Source organism: Balaenoptera physalus (assembly GCF_965194825.1).
Source record: "Balaenoptera physalus genome assembly, chromosome: 13".
Taxonomy (NCBI): domain Eukaryota; kingdom Metazoa; phylum Chordata; class Mammalia; order Artiodactyla; family Balaenopteridae; genus Balaenoptera; species Balaenoptera physalus.
In genome coordinates, this window is record NC_138892.1 from 15,826,144 (window position 1) to 15,847,560 (window position 21,417).

Consider the following 21,417-nt stretch of genomic DNA (forward strand, 5'->3'; position numbering starts at 1 on the left):
CCCCAGCTTCGCCCGCCCACCCATGTCCTCAAGTCCATTTTCTGTGTCTACCTCTTTATTCCTGCCCTGCAACTAGGTTCATCAGTACCATTTTTTTTTAGATTCCATATATATGTGTTAGCATACAGTATTTGTTTTTGTCTTTCTGACTTCACTCTGCATGACAGTCTCTAAGTCTATCCACCTCACTACAAATAACTCAATTTCATTTCTTTTTATGGCTGAGTAATATTCCATTGTATATATGTGCCATATCTTCTTTATCCATTCATTTGTCGATGGACATATAGGTTGGTTCCATGTCCTGGCTATTGTAAATAGTGCTGCAATGAACATTGTGGTACATGTCTCTTTTTGAATTATGGTTTACTCAGGTTGTATGCCCAGTAGTGGGATTGCTGGGTCATATGGTAGTTCTATTTTTAGTTTTTTAAGGAACCTCCGTACTGTTTTCCATAGTGGTTGTATCAGTTTACATTCCCACCAACCGTGTGGGAGGGTTCCCTTTTCACCACACCCTTTCCAGCATTTATTGTTTCTAGATTTTTTGATAATGGCCATTCTGACTGGCATGAGGTGATACCTCATTGTAGTTTTGATTTGCATTTCTCTAATAATTAGTGATGTTGGGCATCTTTTCATGTGCCTCTTGGCCACCTGTATGTCTTCCATGGTGAAATGTCTGTTTAGGTCTTCTGCCCATTTTTTAACTGGATTGTATGTTTTTTTGATATTGAGCTGCATGAGCTGTTTGTATATTTTGGAGATTAATCCTTTGTCTGTTGTTTCACTTGCAAATATTTTCTCACATACTGAGGGTTGTCTTTTTGTCTTGTTTATGTTTCCTTTGCTTGCAAAAGCTTTTAAGTTTAATTAAGTCCCATTTGTTTATTTTTGTTTTTATTTCCCTTACTCTAGGAGGTAGGTCAAAAAAGATCTTGCAGTGGCTTATGTCAAAGAGTGTTTTTCCTACGTTTTCCTCCAAGAGTTTTTTTTTTTTTTTTTTTTAACATCTTTATTGAAGTATAATTGCCTTACAATGGTGTGTTAGCTTCTGCTTTATAACAAAGTGAATCAGTTATACATATACAATACTCCAAGAGTTTTATAGTGTCTGGTCTTACATTTAAGTCTTTAATCCATTTGGAGTTTATTTTTGTGTATAGTGTTAGGGAGTGTTCTAATTTCATTCTTTTACATGTAGCTATCCAGTTTTCCGAGCACCACTTATTGAAGAGGCTGTCTTTTCTCTTTGTCGTAAATTAGGTGCCCATATGTGCGTGGGTTTATCTCTGGGCATTCTATCTTGTACCATGGATCTATATTTCTGTTTTTGTGCCAGTACCATACTGTCTTGATTACTGTAGCTTTGTGGTATAGTTTGAAGTCAGGGAGCCTGATTCCTCCAACTCCGTTTTTCTTTCTCAAGATTGCTTTGGCTATTCGAGGTCTTTTGTGTTTCCATACGAATTTTAAGATTTTTTGTTCTGATACTGTGAAGAACGCCATTGGTAGTTTGATAGGGATTGCATTGAATCTGTAAATTCCTTTGGGTAGTATAGTCATTTTCACAATACTGATTCTTCCAATCCAAGAACATGGTATATTTCTCTATCTGTTTATGTTATCTTTGATTTCTTTCATCAGTGTTTTATAGTTTTCTGAGTACAAGTCTTTTGCCTCCTCAGGCAGGTTTATTCCTAGATATTTTATTCTTTTTGTTGCAGTGGTAAATGGGAGTGTTTCCTTAATTTCTCTTTCAGATTTTTCATTGTTGGTGTATAGGAATGCCAGAGATTTCTGTGCATTAATTTTGTATCCTGCAACCTTACCAAATTCACTGATTAGTTCTAGTAGTTTTCTGGTGGCATCTTTAGCGTTTTCTAGGTACAGTATCATGTCATTGGCAAACAGTGGCAGTTTTACTTCTTGTTTTCCAATTTGTATTCCTTTTATTTCTTTTTCTTCTCTGATTGCTGTGACTAGGACTTCCAAAACTATGCTGAATAAGAGTGATGGGAGTAGACATCCTTGTCTTGTTCCTGATCTTAGTGGTAATGGTTTCAGTTTTTCACCATTGAATATGATGCTTACTGTGGGTTTGTCATGTATGGCCTTTACTATGTTGAGGTAGGTTCCCTCTATGCCCATTTTCTGGAGAGTTTTTATCATAAATGGGTGTTGAATTTTGTCAAAAGCTTTTTCTGCATCTATTGAGATGACCATATGGTTTTTATTCCTTAATTTGTTAATGTGGTGTATCACATTGATTGATTTGTGTATATTGAAGAATCCTTGCATCCCTGGGATAAATCCCACTTGATCATGGTGTATCATCCTTTTAATGTATGATTGGATTCAGTTTGCTGGTATTTTGTTGAGGATTTTTGCATCTATATTCATCAGTGATATTGGTCTATAATTTTCTTTTTTTGTGATACCTTTTTCTGGTTTTGGTATCAGGGTGATGGTGGCTTCATAGAATGAATTTGGGAGTGTTTCTCCCTCTGAAATTTTTTGGAAGGGTTTGAGAAGGATCGGTGTTAGCTTTTCTCTAAATGTTTGATAGAATTCGCCTGTGAAGCCATCTGGTCCTGGACTTTTGTTGTTGGAAGATTTTTAATTACAGTTTCAATTTCATTGCTTGTGATAGGTCTGTTTATATTTTCTAATTCTTCCTGGTTCAGTCTTGGAAAATTGTACCTTTCCAAGAATTTGTCCATTTCTTCATGGTTGTCCATTTTATTGGCATATAGTTGTGGCAGAGTCTCTTATAATCCTTTGTATTTCTGCAGTGTCAGTTGTGATTTCTCCTTTTTCATTTCTTTTTTTTAAAATTTATTTATTTTATTTATTTATTACTTTTGGCTGTGTTGGGTCTTTGTTGCTGTGCATGGGCTTTCTCTAGTTGTGGCGAACGGGTGCTACTCTTTGTTGTGGTGTGTGGGCTTCTCATTGCGGTGGCTTCTCTTGTTGTGGAACACGGGCTCTAGAGCGCAGACTCAGTAGTTGTGGCGCACAGGCTTAGTTGCTTCGCGGCATGTGGGATTTTCCCAGACCAGGACTCAAACCTGTGTCTCCTGCATTGGCAGGCAGATTCTTAACCACTGCGCCACCAGGGAAGCCCCTCCTTTTTCATTTCTAGTTTTATTGATTTACGTCCTCTCCTTTTTTTTTCTTGATGAGTCTGGCTAAGGGTTTATCAATTTTGTTTATCTTCTCAAAGAACCAGCTTTTAGTTTTATTGATCTTTGCTATTGTTTTCTTTGTTTCTATTTCATTGTTTTCTGCTCTGATCATTATGATTTCTTTCCTTCTACTGACATTGGGTTTTCTTTGTTCTTCTTTCTCTAGTTGTTTTAAGTGTAGGGTTAGATTGTTTGTTTGAGATTTTTCTTGTTTCTTGAGGTGAGATTGTATTGCTATAAACTTCCCTCTTAGAACTGCTTTTGCTGCATCCCATAGGTTTCGGGTCCTCCTGTTTTTGTTATCATTTGTTTCTATGTATTTTTTTATTTCTTCTTTGATTTCTTCAGTGATCTCTTGGTTATTTAGTAGCGCACTGTTTAGCCTCCATGTATTTGTGTTTTTTACAGTTTTTTTCCTGTAATTGATTTCCAATCTCATAGCATTGTGGTCAGAAAAGATGCATGATATGATTTCAGTTTTCCTAAATTTTCCAAGGCTTAATTTGTGACCCAAGATGTGATCTATTCTGGAGAAGTTCCATATGCACTTGAGAAGAAAGTATATTCTGCCACTTTTGGGTGGAGTGTTCTATAAATATCAGTTAGATATATCTGGTCTATTGTATCATTTAAAGCTTGTGTTTCTTTATTTATTTTCTGTTTGGATGATCTGTCCATTGGTGTAAGTGGGGTGTTAAAGTCCCCTGCTGTTATTGTGTTACTGTCGAATTCTCCTTTCAGACTTGTTAGCATTTGCCTTATGTATTGAGGTGCTGCTGTGTTGGAGCATAAACATTTATAATTGTTATATCTTCTTCTTGGATTGATCCTTTGATCATTATGTAGTGTCCCTCCTTACCTCTTGTAAAAGTCTCTATTTTTTCTGATACGAGTATTGCTACCCAGCTGTCTTGATTTCCATTTGCATGGAATATCTTTTTCCATCCCTTCACTTTCAGCCTGTATGTGTCCCTAGGTCTGAAGTGAGCCTCTTTTAGACAGCATATATATGGGTCTTGTTTTTGTATCTATTCAGCCAGTCTCTGTCTTTTGGTTGGGGCATTTAGTACATTTACGTTCAAGGTTATGATCGATATGTATGTTCCTATTACCATTTTCTTAATTGTTTTGGGTTTGTTTTTGTGGGTCTTTTTCTTCTCTTGTGTTTCCCGCCTAGAGAAGTTTCTTTAGCATTTCTTGTAAAGCTGGTTTGGTGGTGCTGAATTCTCTTAGCTTTTGCTTCTCTGAAAAGCTTTTGACTTCTCCATCGAATCTGAATGAGAGCCTTGCCAGGTAGAGTAATCTTGGTTGTAGGTTTTTCTCTTCCATCACTTTAAGTATATCCTGCCACTCCCTTCTGGCCTGCAGAGTTTCTGCTGAAAAATCAGCTGACAACCTTATGGGGATTCCTTTGTATGTTAGTTTTTGTTTTTCCCTTGCTGCTTTTAATATTTTTTCTTTGAATTTAATTTTTGTTAGTTTGATTAATATGTGTCTTGGTGTGTTTTTCCTACGGTTTATCCTGTATGGGACTCTCTGTGCTTCCTGGACTTGGGTGACTATTTCCTTTCCCATGTTAGGGAAGTTTTCAACTATAATCTCTTCAGATATTTTCTCAGAGCATTTCTTTTTCTCTTCTTCTTCTGGGACCCCTATGATTCGAATGTTGGCTCATTTAGTGTTGTCCCAGAGGCCTCTGAGATTGTCTTCAATTCTTTTCATTCTTTTTGTTTATTCTGCTCCTTGGCAGTTATTTCCACCATTTTGTCTTCCAGCACACTTATTCGTTCTTCTGCCTCAGTTATTCTGCTATTGATTCCTTCTAGTGTATTTTTCATTTCAGTTATCGTGTTGTTCATCTCTGTTTGTTTGTTCTTTTGTTCTTCTAGATCTTTGTTAAACATTTCTTGTATTTTCTCAATCTGTGCCTCCTTTCTATTTCCGAGATTCTGGATCATCTTTACTATCATTACTCTGAATTCTTTTTTAGGTAGATTGCCTATTTCCTCTTCATTTATTTGGTCTTGTAGGTTTTTACCTTGCTCCTTCATCTGTGACATATTTTTTTGCCATCTCATTTTTTTTTTTCTTTATGAGTGGGATTGTGTTCCTTTCTTACTGGTTGTTTGGCCTGAGGCTTCCAACACTGGAGTTTGTAGGCTATTGTGTAGAGCTGGGTCTTGCTGCTGAGCTGAGGAACTCCGTGAGACCTCACTCAGATGAATATTCCCTGGGGTCTGAGATTCTCTGGTAGTCCAGTGGTTCGGACTCGGAGCTCCCACCACAGGAGCTTCAGCCTGTCTCCGGGCTCATGAACCAAGATCCCACAAGCCTCCTGGGGCAGCAAAAAAAATTTAAAAATAACAAATAACAAAGTAAAAAATAAAATTAGACTAGGAAACTAAGAGATATTTTAGGAAGAATATAAAAATAAAAATATAGATGAATCAACAACCGGAAGGTACATCAGTACCACAATAATAAAAAAGAGGAGGAGGGAAAAGAAAAAAAAAATGGGGGGGGGGCCTTGGCTCTGGAGGGCAGGGCCTAAGCAAGGGCGAGGTTTGGATGGTGGGCCGGGCCAATGCTCAGGACCCACAGGGCTGGAAAAGGCCGTAGGGGATGGAGCTTAGGTTCAAGGAACAGAAGGGGCCCAGGCGTGCCCCCAACCCCTGGTCTCAGAGGGCAGGGGAACCTCACCTGGGAGCCCAGCAGGCTTCCTGGGCTCGAGTGGGTGAGGCAAATGCCCTCCTCTCCTCTCCTGCTCCTCTGGTCTGGGAGGGCCCCCGCCGCCTGCCTCTTCTGATCTCCCCGGCCTCCCTCCTATGCCCCCAAGGACCTGCACAGCCTGGAGGGGGCTTTGGAGGGCAGGGGACTGGCCTAGGAGCTCAGCAGGGTCCCTGGGCCTGAGTGGGCGGAGCAATCACCCTCCGCTTCTCTCCTGCTCCTCCCAGAGGGCCCCTCCCGCCTGCCTCTCCTGATCTCTCTGGCCTCCCTCCTATGCCCCCAAGGACCCATGCGGTCTGGAGGGGGCTTTGGAGGGCAGAGGATTGGCCTGGGAGCTCAGCAGTTTCCCTGGCCCGAGTGGGCAGGGCTATCACCCTCTGCTCCTCTCCCACTCCTCCTGCCCGCCTCTCCTGATCTCCCTGGCCTCAGGGGTGCCAATCCAGTCTGAGCTCCACTTCTCCTCCCCCCTCAGTCCCCCTGCGTCCTACTGGTTCACTTTGGGGTTCCTCCCATCTCTTTTGGCATCAGAGTCCACCACCAGCAGCTGGCAGGCACCCTAGTTGTGGGGAGATGCTAACTCCTCGTCTTCCCACACTGCCATCTTGACTCTGCCCTGAATACTTTTAATTTGTGGGGAACCTTCTCTTCCCTAGCTTTTTTCCCTAGCTTTTTTCTGGAGAGATGTTCACTAATTTATCCCCAGGGAAGAAGTAAATGATCTCATTGGTGAGTTAATAGAAGGAGTTAGGTGAGTATCACTCATATCATACCTTTTTGCCTATTCAGTTGCAGAGAGCACTTATCCTAGTCCCTTCCTCCATGTAATAAATTTTATAGGGGCAGCCCACACTGCAAGGAAGGTGCTGCTTATCATTGGGTAGCTAAATCTGTTTCATTCAGGGGTAAAAAATTAGCAAGCTTATCTGTCCTTAAACATAATATGTTTTCTCCAATTCAACTTCACTAGTAATGTGGTCTATATATATATATATATATATATATATATATATTATGTATACATATATATATATATTTAAATTGAAGTATAGTTGATTTACAATATTGTGTTAATTTCTGCTATACAGCAAAGAGATTCAGTTATACATATATACATTCTTTTTTATATATTATTTTCCATTATGGTTTATCATAGGATATTAAATATAGTTCTCTGTGCTATACAGTAGGACCTTGTTGTTCATCCATTCTATGTATAATAGCTTACTTCTGCTAACTCCAACCTCCTACTCCATCCTTCCCCCCAACCTCCTCCCCCTTGGCAACCACAAGTCTGTTCTCTATGTCCATGAGTCTGTTTCTGTTTCATAGGTTCATTTGTGTCATATTTTAGATTCCATGTAAAAGAGATATCATGTGATATTTGTCTTTCTCTTTCTGACTTACTTTACTTAGTATGATATTCTCTAGTTGCTTCCATGTTGCTGCAAATGGCATTATTTCATTCTTTTTTATGGCTGAGTAGTATTCTGTTGTATATATGTACCACATCTTCTTTATCCATTCATTTGTCAGTGGACATTAGGTTGTTTCCATGTCTTGGCTATTGTGAATAGTGCTGCTATGAACATGGGGTGCATGTATCTTTTTTTAATTAGAGTTTTGTCTGGATGTATGCCCAGGAGTGCCACTGCTGGATCATATGGTAATTCTATTTTTAGTTTTCTGAGGAAACCTCCATGCTGTTTTCCATAGTGGCTGTACCAACTTACATTCCCACCAACAGTATAGGAGGATTCCCTTTTCTCCATATCCTCTCCAGCATTTGCAGACTTTTTAATGATGGCCATCTGACCATCAGAATCAGTGTGAAGTGATACCTCATTGTAGTTTAGATTTGTATTTCTCTAATTATTAGCGATGTTGAGCGTCTTTTCATGTGCCTATTGGCCATTTGTATTTCTTCTTTGGAGGAATGTCTATTTAGGTCTGCTGCCCATTTTTTAATTGGGTTGTTTGGTTTTTTTTCTGTTGAGTTGTATGAGCTGTTTGTATTCAGCCCTTGTCGGTTGCATTATTTGCAAATATTTTCTCCCACTCTGTAGGTTATCTTTTCATTCTGTTTATGGTTTCCTTTGCTGTGCAAAAGCTTGTAAGTTTCATTAGGTCCCATTTGTTTATTTTTATTTTTATTTCAGTTGCCCTGGGAGACTGTGTGATCTATATTTTTACCTTTAGTTTTCTGACTTATATTCCCTTCCTTTCCAAAAAGGGAAAAGGGGAGGGAGTGTTATTGACTTGTTCTAAATTCCAGCATTTACTAACTAAAAACTAAATATTTGTCAAAAAAATCATAGAATTAAATTACAAACTATTTAGGAAAAAAAGTGACCCAGGTGATAGAGAAGGTTTGCTATCATTAAACTATAAGGAGCTCTTACAAATCCTTAAGAGAAAAATTAACTGTGATAGAAACCCAAGAAAACATAAGCTGCAACTCACAAAGTAAGAAATATACAAATGGCTAGTAATAATGACAGCTATTATTCACTGAGGACTTACTATGTACTATGTCCTAAACAATTTACATGCATTGACTCATTTAATCTTTCAGCAACTTGGTAATGTGTTATTTTTTTCATTTTACCGTGACAAACACTTATATATAGTGTTTGTTATATGCTAGGTAGAGTTGGAGCTTTTCACTTTTTTCCAGTCTATGTCGTTATAATAGAAAAAATAATTGTTAAAATTTATGTATGTTTTTGCCCCTTTCTCTTATTTTAGGAATGGAACATTACTAAACTTTCAATTGAATATGATTCTGAGCCCTTTGGAAAGGAACGAGATGCAGCTATTAAGAAACTGGCTACTGAAGCTGGAGTAGAAGTAATTGTACGAATTTCACATACATTATATGACCTAGACAAGTAAGTTTTTTTAATGGTAAAATACATATAACATAATATTTTTCATCTTAACCATTTTTAAGTGTACATTTCAGTGGTTTTAAGTACATGGAAAATGTACTGTGGGAATGTACTGTGGGACTAGTTTATAAAGTGGAAATAAAAACATACAAAATAGAGTTGTGGGAGAATTAAGTGACTGTGTGTCAAACCTTTAGCATTTTATTTAACCTCTGTGATTTTTGTTTACCCAGTGACAGATACCAAAATTACAGACATAAGTACATAAGATAAACATACTCAGAATTTCAATTTCAAAACTATTAAAAGCATCACACAATTATCTTTGACTATTCTAATTCAGCCTACTAACTTGCCTTTCTGGGCTTTTAGCAATGTTAATTTTATAGTTTATATGACATACATAGCCACAAACTGCCTTGATATATTTTACATGATTGTCATAAGTTATTTTATTTTATGTGTGTATATCTAGTCTCTCTGGATTTTAAGTCCATATGCAAATTTTATGTAATATTACATAGTCTTCTGAACAATGGTATAATATCTTATTTCTCAAAGTATATTTCCTGAACTATCAGTTTTTGGTGATGCTTTGTCCAACAAAGATTTCGTGGTCAAGTTTAAATTTATAAAGCTTATGCTGTAAGATTTGAAGGTTCATAAGATTTGTTAACATTAACCTTCATACTGTCATCCTTACAAGTGCTGAAATCTCACAATTTACGTACCTTTTAAATTATTTTACTTTTTTATTTTCACATTTTGTCAAGTTAATAAAGCTAATTCTGTAAGTAACATGGCAGCTAGTTAATTTTATTCCAAGTGTATCAAAAAATTGTGGTTTGATTTAGTCAAGGGTCTTACTTGATATTAAGCCAGAAGTCATATATCCTTCGATAATAAACTTACCTTCTAGTTTACCAGATTTCTTAACTTTAGAGAGCTGATAGCAAGGAGGCAAAACAAGATAAGAGCAATTGCTTTAAGTGGGAAACTCAGTGTTATGCATAAAATTGGAATGTTTGTTAGATTGAGTGTATTTACCACATATAATCCATCATATAAAAATGTAACATATAGAAAGCATTTTTTCTAAGATTTTTGTATTGCCTCTGTTATGTAATTAGCAGTGTCCTCAGTAGTATCATTGTAGTATCATTATAGTGGACAAATTTCAGTATGACCCTATGTATAAACTCAAAGTATTACACCAAAGCAAGATTGCTAAAAGCAGAGAGCATAGTTTTTATGGTGGTTACTTTCTGTATGTACAATTGATACATAATTATATGTGATATAATGAAAACTGTACTATATTTGGATTAAGAAAACCTTGGTTTGCTATTTATTAGTTATGTGACCTTGACTAGTTTATTAAATTCTCTTGAGGCTTGAGTTGCTGATGCATAAAACGATGGAGTTGGATTTTACCAATAATTTTTTATTAAGGCTAAATGCTAGTAAGCAAATGGCCATAGTGAAAAAGAATAATTGGTATTTCCAAATTGTGTCTAATTCAGACTACCATTGGTAAGGCTTATCTTTCCTTTTAGTATTACTTAATTGAGAAATTAGTGATCAGAATTAAATATAAAATATATACATAAGATACGTATACTGACATTTAACAAAAACATGAGCACGATATTAAATAGCAAGTGACTATCACTACAGTAGTATAGAATCCTAATTAATGAGACTTACTGATTGCTCCTTGGTATAACATTGGCCTGGTTTAGTTTTTATTGATGATTAAGAGATTCTTTGAGCTGTGTTGTGGTATGTTTTTATATTTCCATATATATTATTTTTTTGTTTTTGCCTTTAGGCTTATTTAGCCACTTGTTTTTTCCACTCATAGGTGCTTAATTCCCTTTGTCTTAAAAGTTTTGATATTTGCACACAGTATATTTTTGATACCTAGCAGATGTCTATAAAATGAAGAGAATGATTTTTAGATTTGTTAATTATTTTAACAAGTTTCTTGGTCCTATAAGAAGCTAACATTCCCCTAGAAGTCTTAAGTGATTCATTTAATTTTCTGATTTTAAGCCTTTTGAGTTTATCAATCAAAATATATTGTCCTTTTTTTAATACTAACAGCATTTTACTAACTTTTGTAATAGGATCATAGAACTAAATGGTGGACAACCACCTCTTACTTATAAAAGATTCCAGACTCTCATCAGCAAAATGGAACCACTAGAGATACCAGTAGAGACAATTACTTCAGAAGTGATAGAAAAGTGCACAACTCCTCTGTCTGATGACCATGATGAGAAATATGGAGTCCCTTCACTGGAAGAACTAGGTAGGTGTAAACGGTAATACATGTGGAGCTTAAGAGTTAATAAACCATTCAGAAAAATCCCACTTCTAATTTGACATGTAAAGTATTTTGCGCTAAAAGGAAAAGAAAGGAGAAAAAAGAAAAGAAACTCTTAAACTAAGAAGTGATAAATCTGTGCATTATTTATGTGTTCTATAAATATGTGGTCTATCTGTTATCACCTTAAGATGTACATCTTAAAGAACAGAGACCATGTTATATATCATCTATTTTTGAGGACCTATCCAGGGCTGTCATTTCATTTTTATGCTACTGTCAAATTTGTTTTCTTTTCTTTTCTTTTCTTTTCTTTTTAGGTTTTGATACAGATGGCTTATCTTCTGCAGTGTGGCCAGGCGGAGAAACTGAAGCACTTACACGTTTGGAAAGGCATTTGGAAAGAAAAGTATGATAATACAGATGATGTTTATATTGTCAAACTGGCATTTTAAAAATAATTTCACTCTTTTTTAAAAACAAAAAAATAGACTGTTGAAAAAGAAGGATTGAGAGAAATAGTTAAAATAGCACAAACCTAATTGTTTGAAAATTAACAACTATCTCTTCATTTAAATACCCTTCTTCCTCCTCTTCTGATTATTTCCTCTTTAGCTACTATCAATACTACCCCTTCTATTCTTTCTTTGTAAGCTGGTATCTGATGACTATAACTTTGAAGCTAGGATAGAGTTCTTCTGTTTCATATTTTTCTCAGTGTCAGAGAGACAGATTGAAGGTGCTCTCAGCCTTGTGTTAGGAATTTACTGCATGAGGATGGCTAAAACAAAAGAATGATCACTTTTATCTTTCTTGTTTTTTATTAAAATCTGTCATTTGTGGCTAGAAAAATGATATTTTATTTTCCAGACACTATGTAACTTTTTAAAAAATCTCAACTTTAAACAATCTTTTAAAATGGAAAAGGCAATTAGTTAGCATAATTTTCTCTATGTGTTTTCAGGCTTGGGTAGCAAACTTTGAAAGACCTCGAATGAATGCGAATTCCCTGCTCGCTAGCCCTACTGGACTCAGTCCTTATCTCCGATTTGGTTGTTTGTCATGTCGACTATTTTACTTCAAACTGACAGATCTCTACAAAAAGGTATTATCTGGAACTGGAGCTTATTTTTCAAAATACTTTTTTTTTAAATTGCTGATAATACTTCTTTGCCTTTTAATCTTAGGTAAAAAAGAACAGTTCCCCTCCCCTTTCCCTTTATGGGCAACTGTTATGGCGTGAATTTTTCTATACAGCAGCAACAAATAATCCACGCTTTGACAAAATGGAAGGAAATCCCATCTGTGTTCAGATTCCTTGGGATAAGAATCCTGAGGCTTTAGCGAAATGGGCAGAAGGACGGACAGGCTTTCCATGGATTGATGCCATCATGACACAGCTTCGTCAGGAGGGTTGGATCCATCATTTAGCCAGACATGCAGTTGCTTGCTTCCTGACACGAGGTGACCTGTGGATTAGTTGGGAAGAAGGAATGAAGGTAAGTGTTCTTCCAACTAATGTAGTATGGCCTTATTTTGAAGAACTCTATACCTTTATAAAACAGTTCCTAAAAATTGTCTACTATGTAGATTTATTTATAGTCTAATTTTTTCAATAGAAAAGCATTTAATTCTTATCATACAGACACACTTTTGGGGAGCAGAATGGCATAATCAGATAGGAGAACTGGTGAAAACTGGTTCAGTTAACCTGAAGTCATTTCAATGGCTAAATCAGCCTAGCCATCAAGGGAGCTATAAGATTTAATACTCCAGACTTATTGGGTCGATATATATTTATAGGTGATCATTTCTGTCACATAAAGGATTCATCTGAGTTCTTAGAAATAGCAAATTTGTTTTATAAATTTTAAGCTATAAATCATTTCATCTCACTTCAACACCATAGCTTTTTAGTCATAATTATATTATGTAATGTGAAGCATACAATATTTTGTGACATCTTGTGGTTATATATAATAGGACTTAAATATGTTTTACCTTCCTGCCTATATCATAAATTTCCCCTATCCAAAGACCATTTCTGATCCTATGTTTTTTTACATCTCCTGTATTTCCTAGTACAAAGTTGTGCATGAGGTAGATGTACAGCACACAATGAATTTATAAAAAATAATTTATTTTAATTCTATTTCCCTTTTGGATCAAGGAATCCCAAATTTAAACTGTATAATACTAATGAATTTTTAAAGGTCATTTGTATTTGGTTGCTCCCATTATGTAGGCCAATGTACTAAGCTTCTAAGTTTTTGTTGGTGGTTTATTTGGTAGCATTTTTGCATTCTTGAAAGTGTTTACTGCTTTTTTTTCCATTTTTTTAATCTTCTCATATCCCATCTTATCCTTTTAAATTGGTGACTTTAATAACTTTTACTCTCCCCTCTTCCAATAACACTGCAAAGATTAGAACAGTAAATTCTATTCAGAAATCTATATATTACTAATATGTTTCTTTCCCTGAAATAACTCATTATAGAATAGAACACAGACAAGGAAGCTAACTTTGGAATGTTTAATTTTACAGTTCTGTGCTAGATTTTCTTGCCTTGACTTTTGATTTGCAGAGACCTAGAAAAATTCTTGCTTTGAGAATTATGTGTGTGCAAACTAATTGATTACTGTTACTTCCGAAGGTATTTGAAGAATTATTGCTTGATGCAGATTGGAGCATAAATGCTGGAAGTTGGATGTGGCTGTCTTGTAGTTCCTTTTTCCAACAGTTTTTTCACTGCTATTGCCCTGTTGGTTTTGGTAGGAGAACAGATCCCAATGGAGACTATATCAGGTAAATCAAGAAGGATTATTATTCAGTTTGGAATAGCTAATCTAGGAAGAACTTTTCATGTTTAAGCAACGCTTAAGGTATTCCCCACTCATGATGGGCAGCAGAGATGAGGAGAAGGGTAACAAATCATTTAAATGGTATTGATTTGATTTTGGTCATTCATAGCTAATAAATAGTTTGTTATAATTTGCTTATAGTTCATTTTATTAATAATTTTTCTTCCTTCTCCCAAAAGACGTTATTTGCCTGTCCTCAGAGGCTTCCCTGCAAAATATATCTATGATCCCTGGAATGCACCAGAAGGTATTCAAAAGGTAGCCAAATGTTTGATAGGAGTTAATTATCCTAAACCAATGGTGAATCATGCTGAGGCGAGCCGTTTGAATATTGAGAGGATGAAACAGATCTATCAGCAGCTTTCACGATATAGAGGACTAGGTATGTCAGTAAATGCCTTTGATTTGTTTCTTTGGCAGCTGTTTATGTACTCATCCTTGAACTTGACCTTGATCATAACTTAATAGGAAATTTTTTCCCTTTAGGTCTTCTTGCATCAGTGCCATCTAATCCTAATGGGAATGGAGGCCTCATGGGGTATTCTCCTGGAGAAAATATCCCAGGTTGTAGCAGCAGTGGAAGTAAGTGAAAAGGAAATTTCTGCTCTTAGTAACATAAAGAGATTAATAATAAATATATTGTTTATTGTACCTCACTATAATATGTTTTTTAAAATCTATCTTTAAACTGTGTCATAGGTTCCTTGTACACATGCATACGTGCACATATACATACACACATACCCTCACTCCATTAGTGACATTTTAGAGATAGAAACATCATTATACATAGTGGAATTTGGGTCAAGGTAAAGATCTTCTTGCAAACTGAATGAGGTTAGCAATTTTTAAGGATAAAATGAAACTGAAATGTTATATTTTCAGAATGGTCATTATTTTTTACTCCCTTTAAGTATATGTCAGCTATAAGGTAATTAGTTAAGAAGGTCAGAGGCCCTGTGAACGTAGCCAGAAGATTTATCACACACATGCATAGGGCCTCTAGTCCTTTTGCGCATGAGTTTTTTCTTACAAAGCCTGGTCTATAATCGTTTTCTTTGTGATATATATAGTTAGTTGCCACATATATTCTTAATATGTGTCAAGAAGTCAGTATGTATTGGAAATTTGAATCATATCAATTTTCAAAAGTTCTAACCAAAAATAGCATGAAGCTAATTAATTTGATTAAAAACAAGGCTGAATGGCTGGACTTATTACTTTCTGTTTGGTCGTGTAAGGGGATAAAAACATCCATATTCTAAATTCTAAAACATCATTTTGTGGTTTGGAAATAAGGTTTTTTTGGTATTTCAGTTATAGGTAGTAAAATAAATAATTCTGCATGGTTACTAAAAGGAAAAAAAAAACCAAGGCTGCATTAGAGGAATGCTTATTTTAAAAAAAAAAAGAAGTCAGCTATTCAAAATTTGATATTAAGAATAACACCTTTAACAAATTGCACCTTTCTGAATTCAGAAATATTTTGCATGCTTTTGAGAGCATCAACAATTAGCTTAAGGAGAAAGGAACGAAAGCACTCATATCTTGACTGCCTACTTTGTGCCTCAGTATGAGGGTATTTTGGCCACATACTCACAATAACCTTGAGAGGTGGTAGTAGGCTTCTCATTTTATGATTGGGAAAATTAGCCTAGAAGAGTTAGGTAACTTAACCAAGATCCCACAGTTAGTAAGCAGTTGAGCTAAGATTCAGATCCAAGTCTAACTAGTCCTAAAGTTCATACTCTTTCCTGTATCACTGGGTCTCCCCTGCAAATGTAATGCCAAATGTAGTGTTCATAGACAAAATATTTTATTACTGGAATGTGTTTCACCTGCATTCAAATTGTTGCTAATGATGGCAGTGTACTTCAAAAATGTTCTTTCTCAGAGTCTCCTACAATTTGAAGTAAACTTTAACAAGGTAGCATTTCAAAAGTTCTATCAGATTTCTTATGCAGTTCACAGACTGCCTCTTTTGCCCACACATGAGTTTGAGGGACAGAAGTTCTGTGAAGCACTAAGATAACAGGCAGGTGGCAGAGGGTGGAAAGCAACAGACTCCAGTTACCTAGCTAATGGACAGTGATGGTACATACTGTTTCTTAGTCCAGTCAAATCTGTATTTATCTGCAAAACTAATCATGTTAGCAAGTTAAATTGGAATAATTTTGCTTCACAAATTTATAAACATGATGTTTTGTGATAGGATTAATAAATCTTGAAAGTAGTCTAATCATGTAAATATTTGCCTATAACACACTTTGTAGCTAGGTGCTTTGAGGCCTTCAAAAGACATAGAAGACATAAAAGCTACATAGAGCTTAGAGTCTAAATGGGGGTGTGGAAGGGGAAAAAAAAAACAACTGAAAAAAGTGATAAATTGTAAGATGCTGCCTCCTCATGCAATAGGAAAAAAGGGAGTTGAAGGAACTAGGAAACTTTTCTTAGAATATGGTGGGGGACTTCCCTGGTGGCACAGTGGTTAAGAATCTGCCTGCCAATGCAGGGAACATGGGTTCAAGCCCTGGTCAGGGAAGATCCCACACGCTGTGGAGCAACTAAGCTGGTGCGCCACAACTACTGAGCCTGTGCTCTGGAGCCCGCGAGCCACAACTGCTGAGCCCGTGTGCCACAACTACAGAAGCCCATGTGCCTAGAGCCCGTGCTCCGCAACAAGAGAAGCCACCGCAATGAGAAGCCCATGGACCACAACGAAGAGTAGCCCCCACTTGCCACAGCTAGAGAAAGCCCGCACACAGCAACAAAGACCCAACGCAGACAAAAATAAATCAATAAAAAATTTTTTAAAAAAGAAAAGAAGATGGTGGGGTGGGTAGCATTTAAGTAGGCAGATGAAGGAGAGAGCATTGTAGACCTGAAAATGGGAGTGCTTATGGCAAGATCCTTAGGATACTATGCTGTTAAGAATTTCTCCCCTCAGGTTTCTGTTCCATTTGAAAGGACTTACATGGGGACTTCCCTGGTGGCGCAGTGGTTAAGAATCTGTCTGCCAATGCAGGGGACATGGGTTCAATCCCTGGTCCAGGAAGATCCCACATACCACAGAGCAGCCAAGCCCGCACGCCACAACTACTGAAGCCTGCGTGCCCTAGAGCCCGCATGCTGCAACTACTGAGCCCACGTGCTGCAACTACAGAAGCCGGCACACCTAGAGCCAGCGCTCCACAACAAGAGAAGCCACCGCAACAAGGAGCCCACACACTGCAGCAAAGAGTAACCCCCGCTCACCACAACTAGAGAAAGCCTGTGCGCAGCAATGAAGACCCAACGCAGCCAAAAAATAAATAAAAAGTTTTTAAAAAATGCTAGAAAGGACTTATACTTCGGAAGCGTATCCCTTAATGCCCCATACTTACCCTATTCGTAGGCTTTTATTTGCAATGTCTTAAAGGCATTTCAAAGGGCAAGGTTATTTATGATTTAAGTTTTTTAATGACTGTGCAAAAATTCTTTATCTCTGCAACAGAAACTGCATTTTCGTCCTCTCATTTTTGTAGACTTTTTGTGCTCAGGAAAGGAATAAACTAACATACATAGATGTCTTGAGGTATTTTTGTTCTTATAATAAAGCAGACTACTAAAATTTTTTCTATTATAAAATACCTGTTCAGCATTATTAGTCATTGGGGAAATGCAAATTAAAGCTACTAAGAGATAGGACTTCACACCCACTTAGGGTGACCAGTTATCACTGATTGCCTGGCATTGAGGAGTTTCTTGGGACACAGGACTTTCCATGCTAACACTTGAAGAGTCCCAAACTGGGATGAGTTGGTCACCCTATAACCACTAGAGTGGTTGAAATAAAAAAGACAGTAACAAGTGTGTGAAGGATGTGAAGAAACTGGAACCCTCATACATTGCTGAGAGGTAGGGTGTAAAACAGTGAAGCCATTTTGGGAAGCAGTTTGGCAGTTTCTTAAAAGCTAAACATAAATTTAACATACAACCCAGAAATTCCATTCCTAAGTATCTATCCAAAAGAAGTGAAAATATATGTCTACACAGAGACTTATATGTGAATGTTTATAATAGATTTATTCGTGATAGTCAAAATGGAGTATATCCATACAATGGAATATTAATTCATAAAAAGGAACAAAATGCTGATATATGCTACAACATGGATAAATCTCAAAAATACTATGTTAAGTTAAAGAAGCCAGACACAAAAGACCACATGCTGCATGGTTCCACTTATATGAACTAGTGAGAAAAGTCATGTTTTTAAAAGAGAGGGTAGATTAGTGCCTACCTTAGGCTTATAGGTGGGAATGGAGAATGAAAGCAAATGGACATGAGAGATCTTTTGGAGGTGATGAAAATGTTCTAAGACTGGATTATGCTGGTGATTACACAACTCTGTAAATTAACTAAAAATTATTGAATTGTACCCTTAAAACAGTTGAATTTTATGGTATATAAATTATTCCTCAAAACTGCTTTAAAAAATTATTCACTATAGACAGTTTAGAAAATTCAGAAAAATAGAAAATAACAATAAAAATCAAATAAATACAATAATTGAAAAATGTATTTGTTGAAGTTTTTTTAATTGTAAAATATGCACAACATAAAATTTAGCATTTTAACCATTTTAAATGTACAATTCATTGGAATTAAGTACCTTCACATTATTCTGTAAAGTTTTCAGTAGAGTTGTGCAAAGATGCATGATGACAAGTATCACTATTAGGGGAAGCCCTGATGATAGTAAGACCAGTAGCAGCACCATTCAGCGGTGAATTTGCCACAGTCCAGAGTCTGACCTTCAGCCTTACAAGTCTAAAGCCTGAACGTTTGCTATAATTAGTGGTGACCATTCTGTGAATGACAGACTAGAAATTTTAAAATCATATGAATTAAAATATCAACAGGGAACATTAGTTTATTAGCTAATGGTGGAAATATTCCTTTCCAGAAGTCCTCAACCTTGATCAGGGCATTCACTTTCCCAATTTTGAGTACCCGAAAAGCTGAATTCTTTATCCAGAGAAATGTGATAAGTATGAAGTTACACTAAAAATAAGTAGATTGTCTTGTTCGGGCCATCATGCAACCACTCCTAGGGGTAGGATCCTCATATTTTTCCATAATGTTTTCTCTAGAATCTACTTTTCTGTGCTAACCCATTCTCCTATAACATTTTTTTCTTTTTAGGAGAATTGATGCAATTGCACAGGCTAGGTAACTGCTCCATTGTTTAACTCTCATCTGGCAGGCCCTTATTACCTTACTGTATCTCCAAGGACATATGTTTTAGATAAGTGCTGAGGGAGGAGGAGGTGAAGGAAGGATGTATATCTCACTGATGCCCTATGTTTTGACTTCATGATCAAGTGTCTAATTGTCATCCAGTAAAGAAGTGTTTTTTAGAAAATGATTATCAGTGATTTTGCCTTTGCACAATCAACATTTCTATGACCCTAAATTTAAGAACAAGTTAAGTTTTCCTGATTTGGGTATGATTTTTGGTTCATATGAAGGGTTGTGGATTAATCCTAAAACACACAATACAAATACTAAAAATTAGATTTGTAATCGTAATACATACAACTTGAAATTTATTTTAAGTAATTTTACTATGTTTAAAATACTAACAGGTTGCACTCCAGGGAGTGGTATTTTACATTATGCTCATGGAGATAGTCAGCAAACTCACCTATTAAAGCAAGGTAAGAATGTAGCATTTGAGCATACTCTTCTTCTCACCTTTCTTATCTTAAACATACATTTTTTAAAAATGTGTAGGAAGAAGCTCCACGTGCACTGGTCTCAACAGTGGGAAACGTCCTAGTCAGGAAGAGGACACACAGAGTATCGGTCCTAAAGTCCAGAGACAGAGCACTAATTAGGTAAATATTTTAGAGCTTTATTTCTTGCTTTAGCGGAGTGTATAATCAACATAAATTAATATAATTTCCAAAATGGAACTAATCTCTATTTTCAAACCAGAGAATCTGAGGCATAAATTTTTCAGTGATTGTTACAAAATCAGTTAATTCTTAGACAAGAGAAATGTATCTGTCCTGGACAAAGTGCTGTACTCAGTTTTATGGTCGTCTGAACTGATGATCTTCAAATTTGAAAAGCTTATGATGTCGTGCTCAGGTTTTTCCTCGGAAAAAGCCATCCTTTTCATTTCTTTCCTGTGTGACCAGGAGTCTAAAACAAAGTGACTTTTTTATTTTAGTGATATTAATATAATCCCTTTATGAAATTTTCCGCAAATCTTCTCTTGTGTTTATAAATTTCTTTTAACTATTGTGATACTTCTAAAATCTAAATTATTTCCAGTTTGGGAATAGTTTAAGTTTTTTTTAAATGTGGGCCCTTTTTAGAAGTGTCAGAAAGCCGTGCCTGTATTCAGTTCAACTGGTTATGGGATACCATTTTGTGATTTAAATTTATATGAAAAGTATTCATATAGTGCATTTGCCAGTTTTTAAAGACTTGTTTCTTCAGTTGTCTTGAACTGTTTACATTTTTAAAATCATTGCTATTTTTCAATGCCAATATAATTAGTCTGTAAATTTCTTGAAGATCAGTAAACACTCATCAGATTTTTGTCATTCCTTGCAATCAAGCTTTACCCAGTTTTTTTTTTTCCCTTAAATCACAGAAAACATTCAGAAGGAATACCGTTGCAGCAGAAATTGGTGGGCAGTTCAATACTTTTTCAGTTAAATTATTTTAAAATGTTCTTCATTAATGGAAAACAGTTACATATTGAAATGCATTATTTCTAATAACATTTCTGTAGTTTTTAACTTTTTAATGAATTTGACATAGGACAAATGGTAATTTGTATATAAAGAACTTGGTAAAAGAATTTGCTTAATGTAAATATAAATAGTCACAATTAGTATAGACCCATCAATATATTTTTGATAATCTTTCATGTATGGTAAAAATTAAAGTGGCAAACTGATATTCTGATATAAAAATCAAAGTTTTGAGAGTCAATGTGAGAATATAGGGTTTTAGACTTTCTTAAAAGACTGTCAAAATTTTAAGACAGAATTTTTCTTGACATCATTATTTGGTCTAACTTTGAACTCTTTGACAATAATGTTTCAGAAAACGTGTAATCAAAATTGGTAGTTATAGCCTCCATTAACATAGACAATATATATTTTAAAGCTTCATGTATGCCTGTTTTCACCCAAAGTTGTGGATATCATGGTATCATGTGTTAAGTTCTTCTTGTCTCCCTTTCTTTGTTCAGTTACAGCTAAAGTGACTTTGTTATTAAAGTATACGCATATACGGAATCCTGTGTACTTTGTGGTTGCTTTTTTTTTTTTTTTTTCCTTTTCTTTTTAAAAAATTTTTTGTTTGTTTTAGGTAAGGGGGAGAGCACTGGTATGTGAGATGTGATCACAAATTAGAAACA

At 35.9% G+C, this 21,417-nt stretch overlaps 1 protein-coding gene and 1 long non-coding RNA gene across 7 annotated transcripts in view; one reads left to right on the forward strand and one right to left on the reverse strand.

Annotated features, from left to right (window-relative positions):
• Positions 1 to 21,295, forward strand: part of CRY1 (cryptochrome circadian regulator 1) — a 95,776-nt gene extending 74,481 nt beyond the window's left edge. For 3 of the 6 annotated variants that reach the window (XM_082419424.1, XM_082419427.1, XM_082419428.1), the window contains exons 3-14: positions 8,661 to 8,803; positions 10,933 to 11,117; positions 11,453 to 11,541; positions 12,097 to 12,237; positions 12,320 to 12,631; positions 13,787 to 13,938; positions 14,174 to 14,376; positions 14,481 to 14,576; positions 19,182 to 19,208; positions 19,625 to 19,696; positions 19,773 to 19,876; positions 20,644 to 21,295. In XM_082419424.1, the coding sequence (XP_082275550.1) occupies positions 8,661 to 8,803; positions 10,933 to 11,117; positions 11,453 to 11,541; positions 12,097 to 12,237; positions 12,320 to 12,631; positions 13,787 to 13,938; positions 14,174 to 14,376; positions 14,481 to 14,576; positions 19,182 to 19,208; positions 19,625 to 19,696; positions 19,773 to 19,876 (1,524 nt within the window). In that variant the 3' untranslated portion in view covers positions 20,644 to 21,295. The remainder of the gene's footprint in view (positions 1 to 8,660; positions 8,804 to 10,932; positions 11,118 to 11,452; positions 11,542 to 12,096; positions 12,238 to 12,319; positions 12,632 to 13,786; positions 13,939 to 14,173; positions 14,377 to 14,480; positions 14,577 to 19,181; positions 19,209 to 19,624; positions 19,697 to 19,772; positions 19,877 to 20,643) is intronic. The other 3 variants (XM_082419425.1, XM_082419429.1, XM_082419426.1) reach the window with 3 other exon arrangements.
• Positions 55 to 6,901, reverse strand: LOC309640617. The gene is made up of 2 exons (XR_014252308.1): positions 1,085 to 6,901; positions 55 to 969 (listed from the first exon to the last, which is right to left on the reverse strand). It is a non-coding gene; the product is annotated as an uncharacterized lncRNA (long non-coding RNA).
• Positions 21,296 to 21,417: the final 122 nt, after the last annotated feature.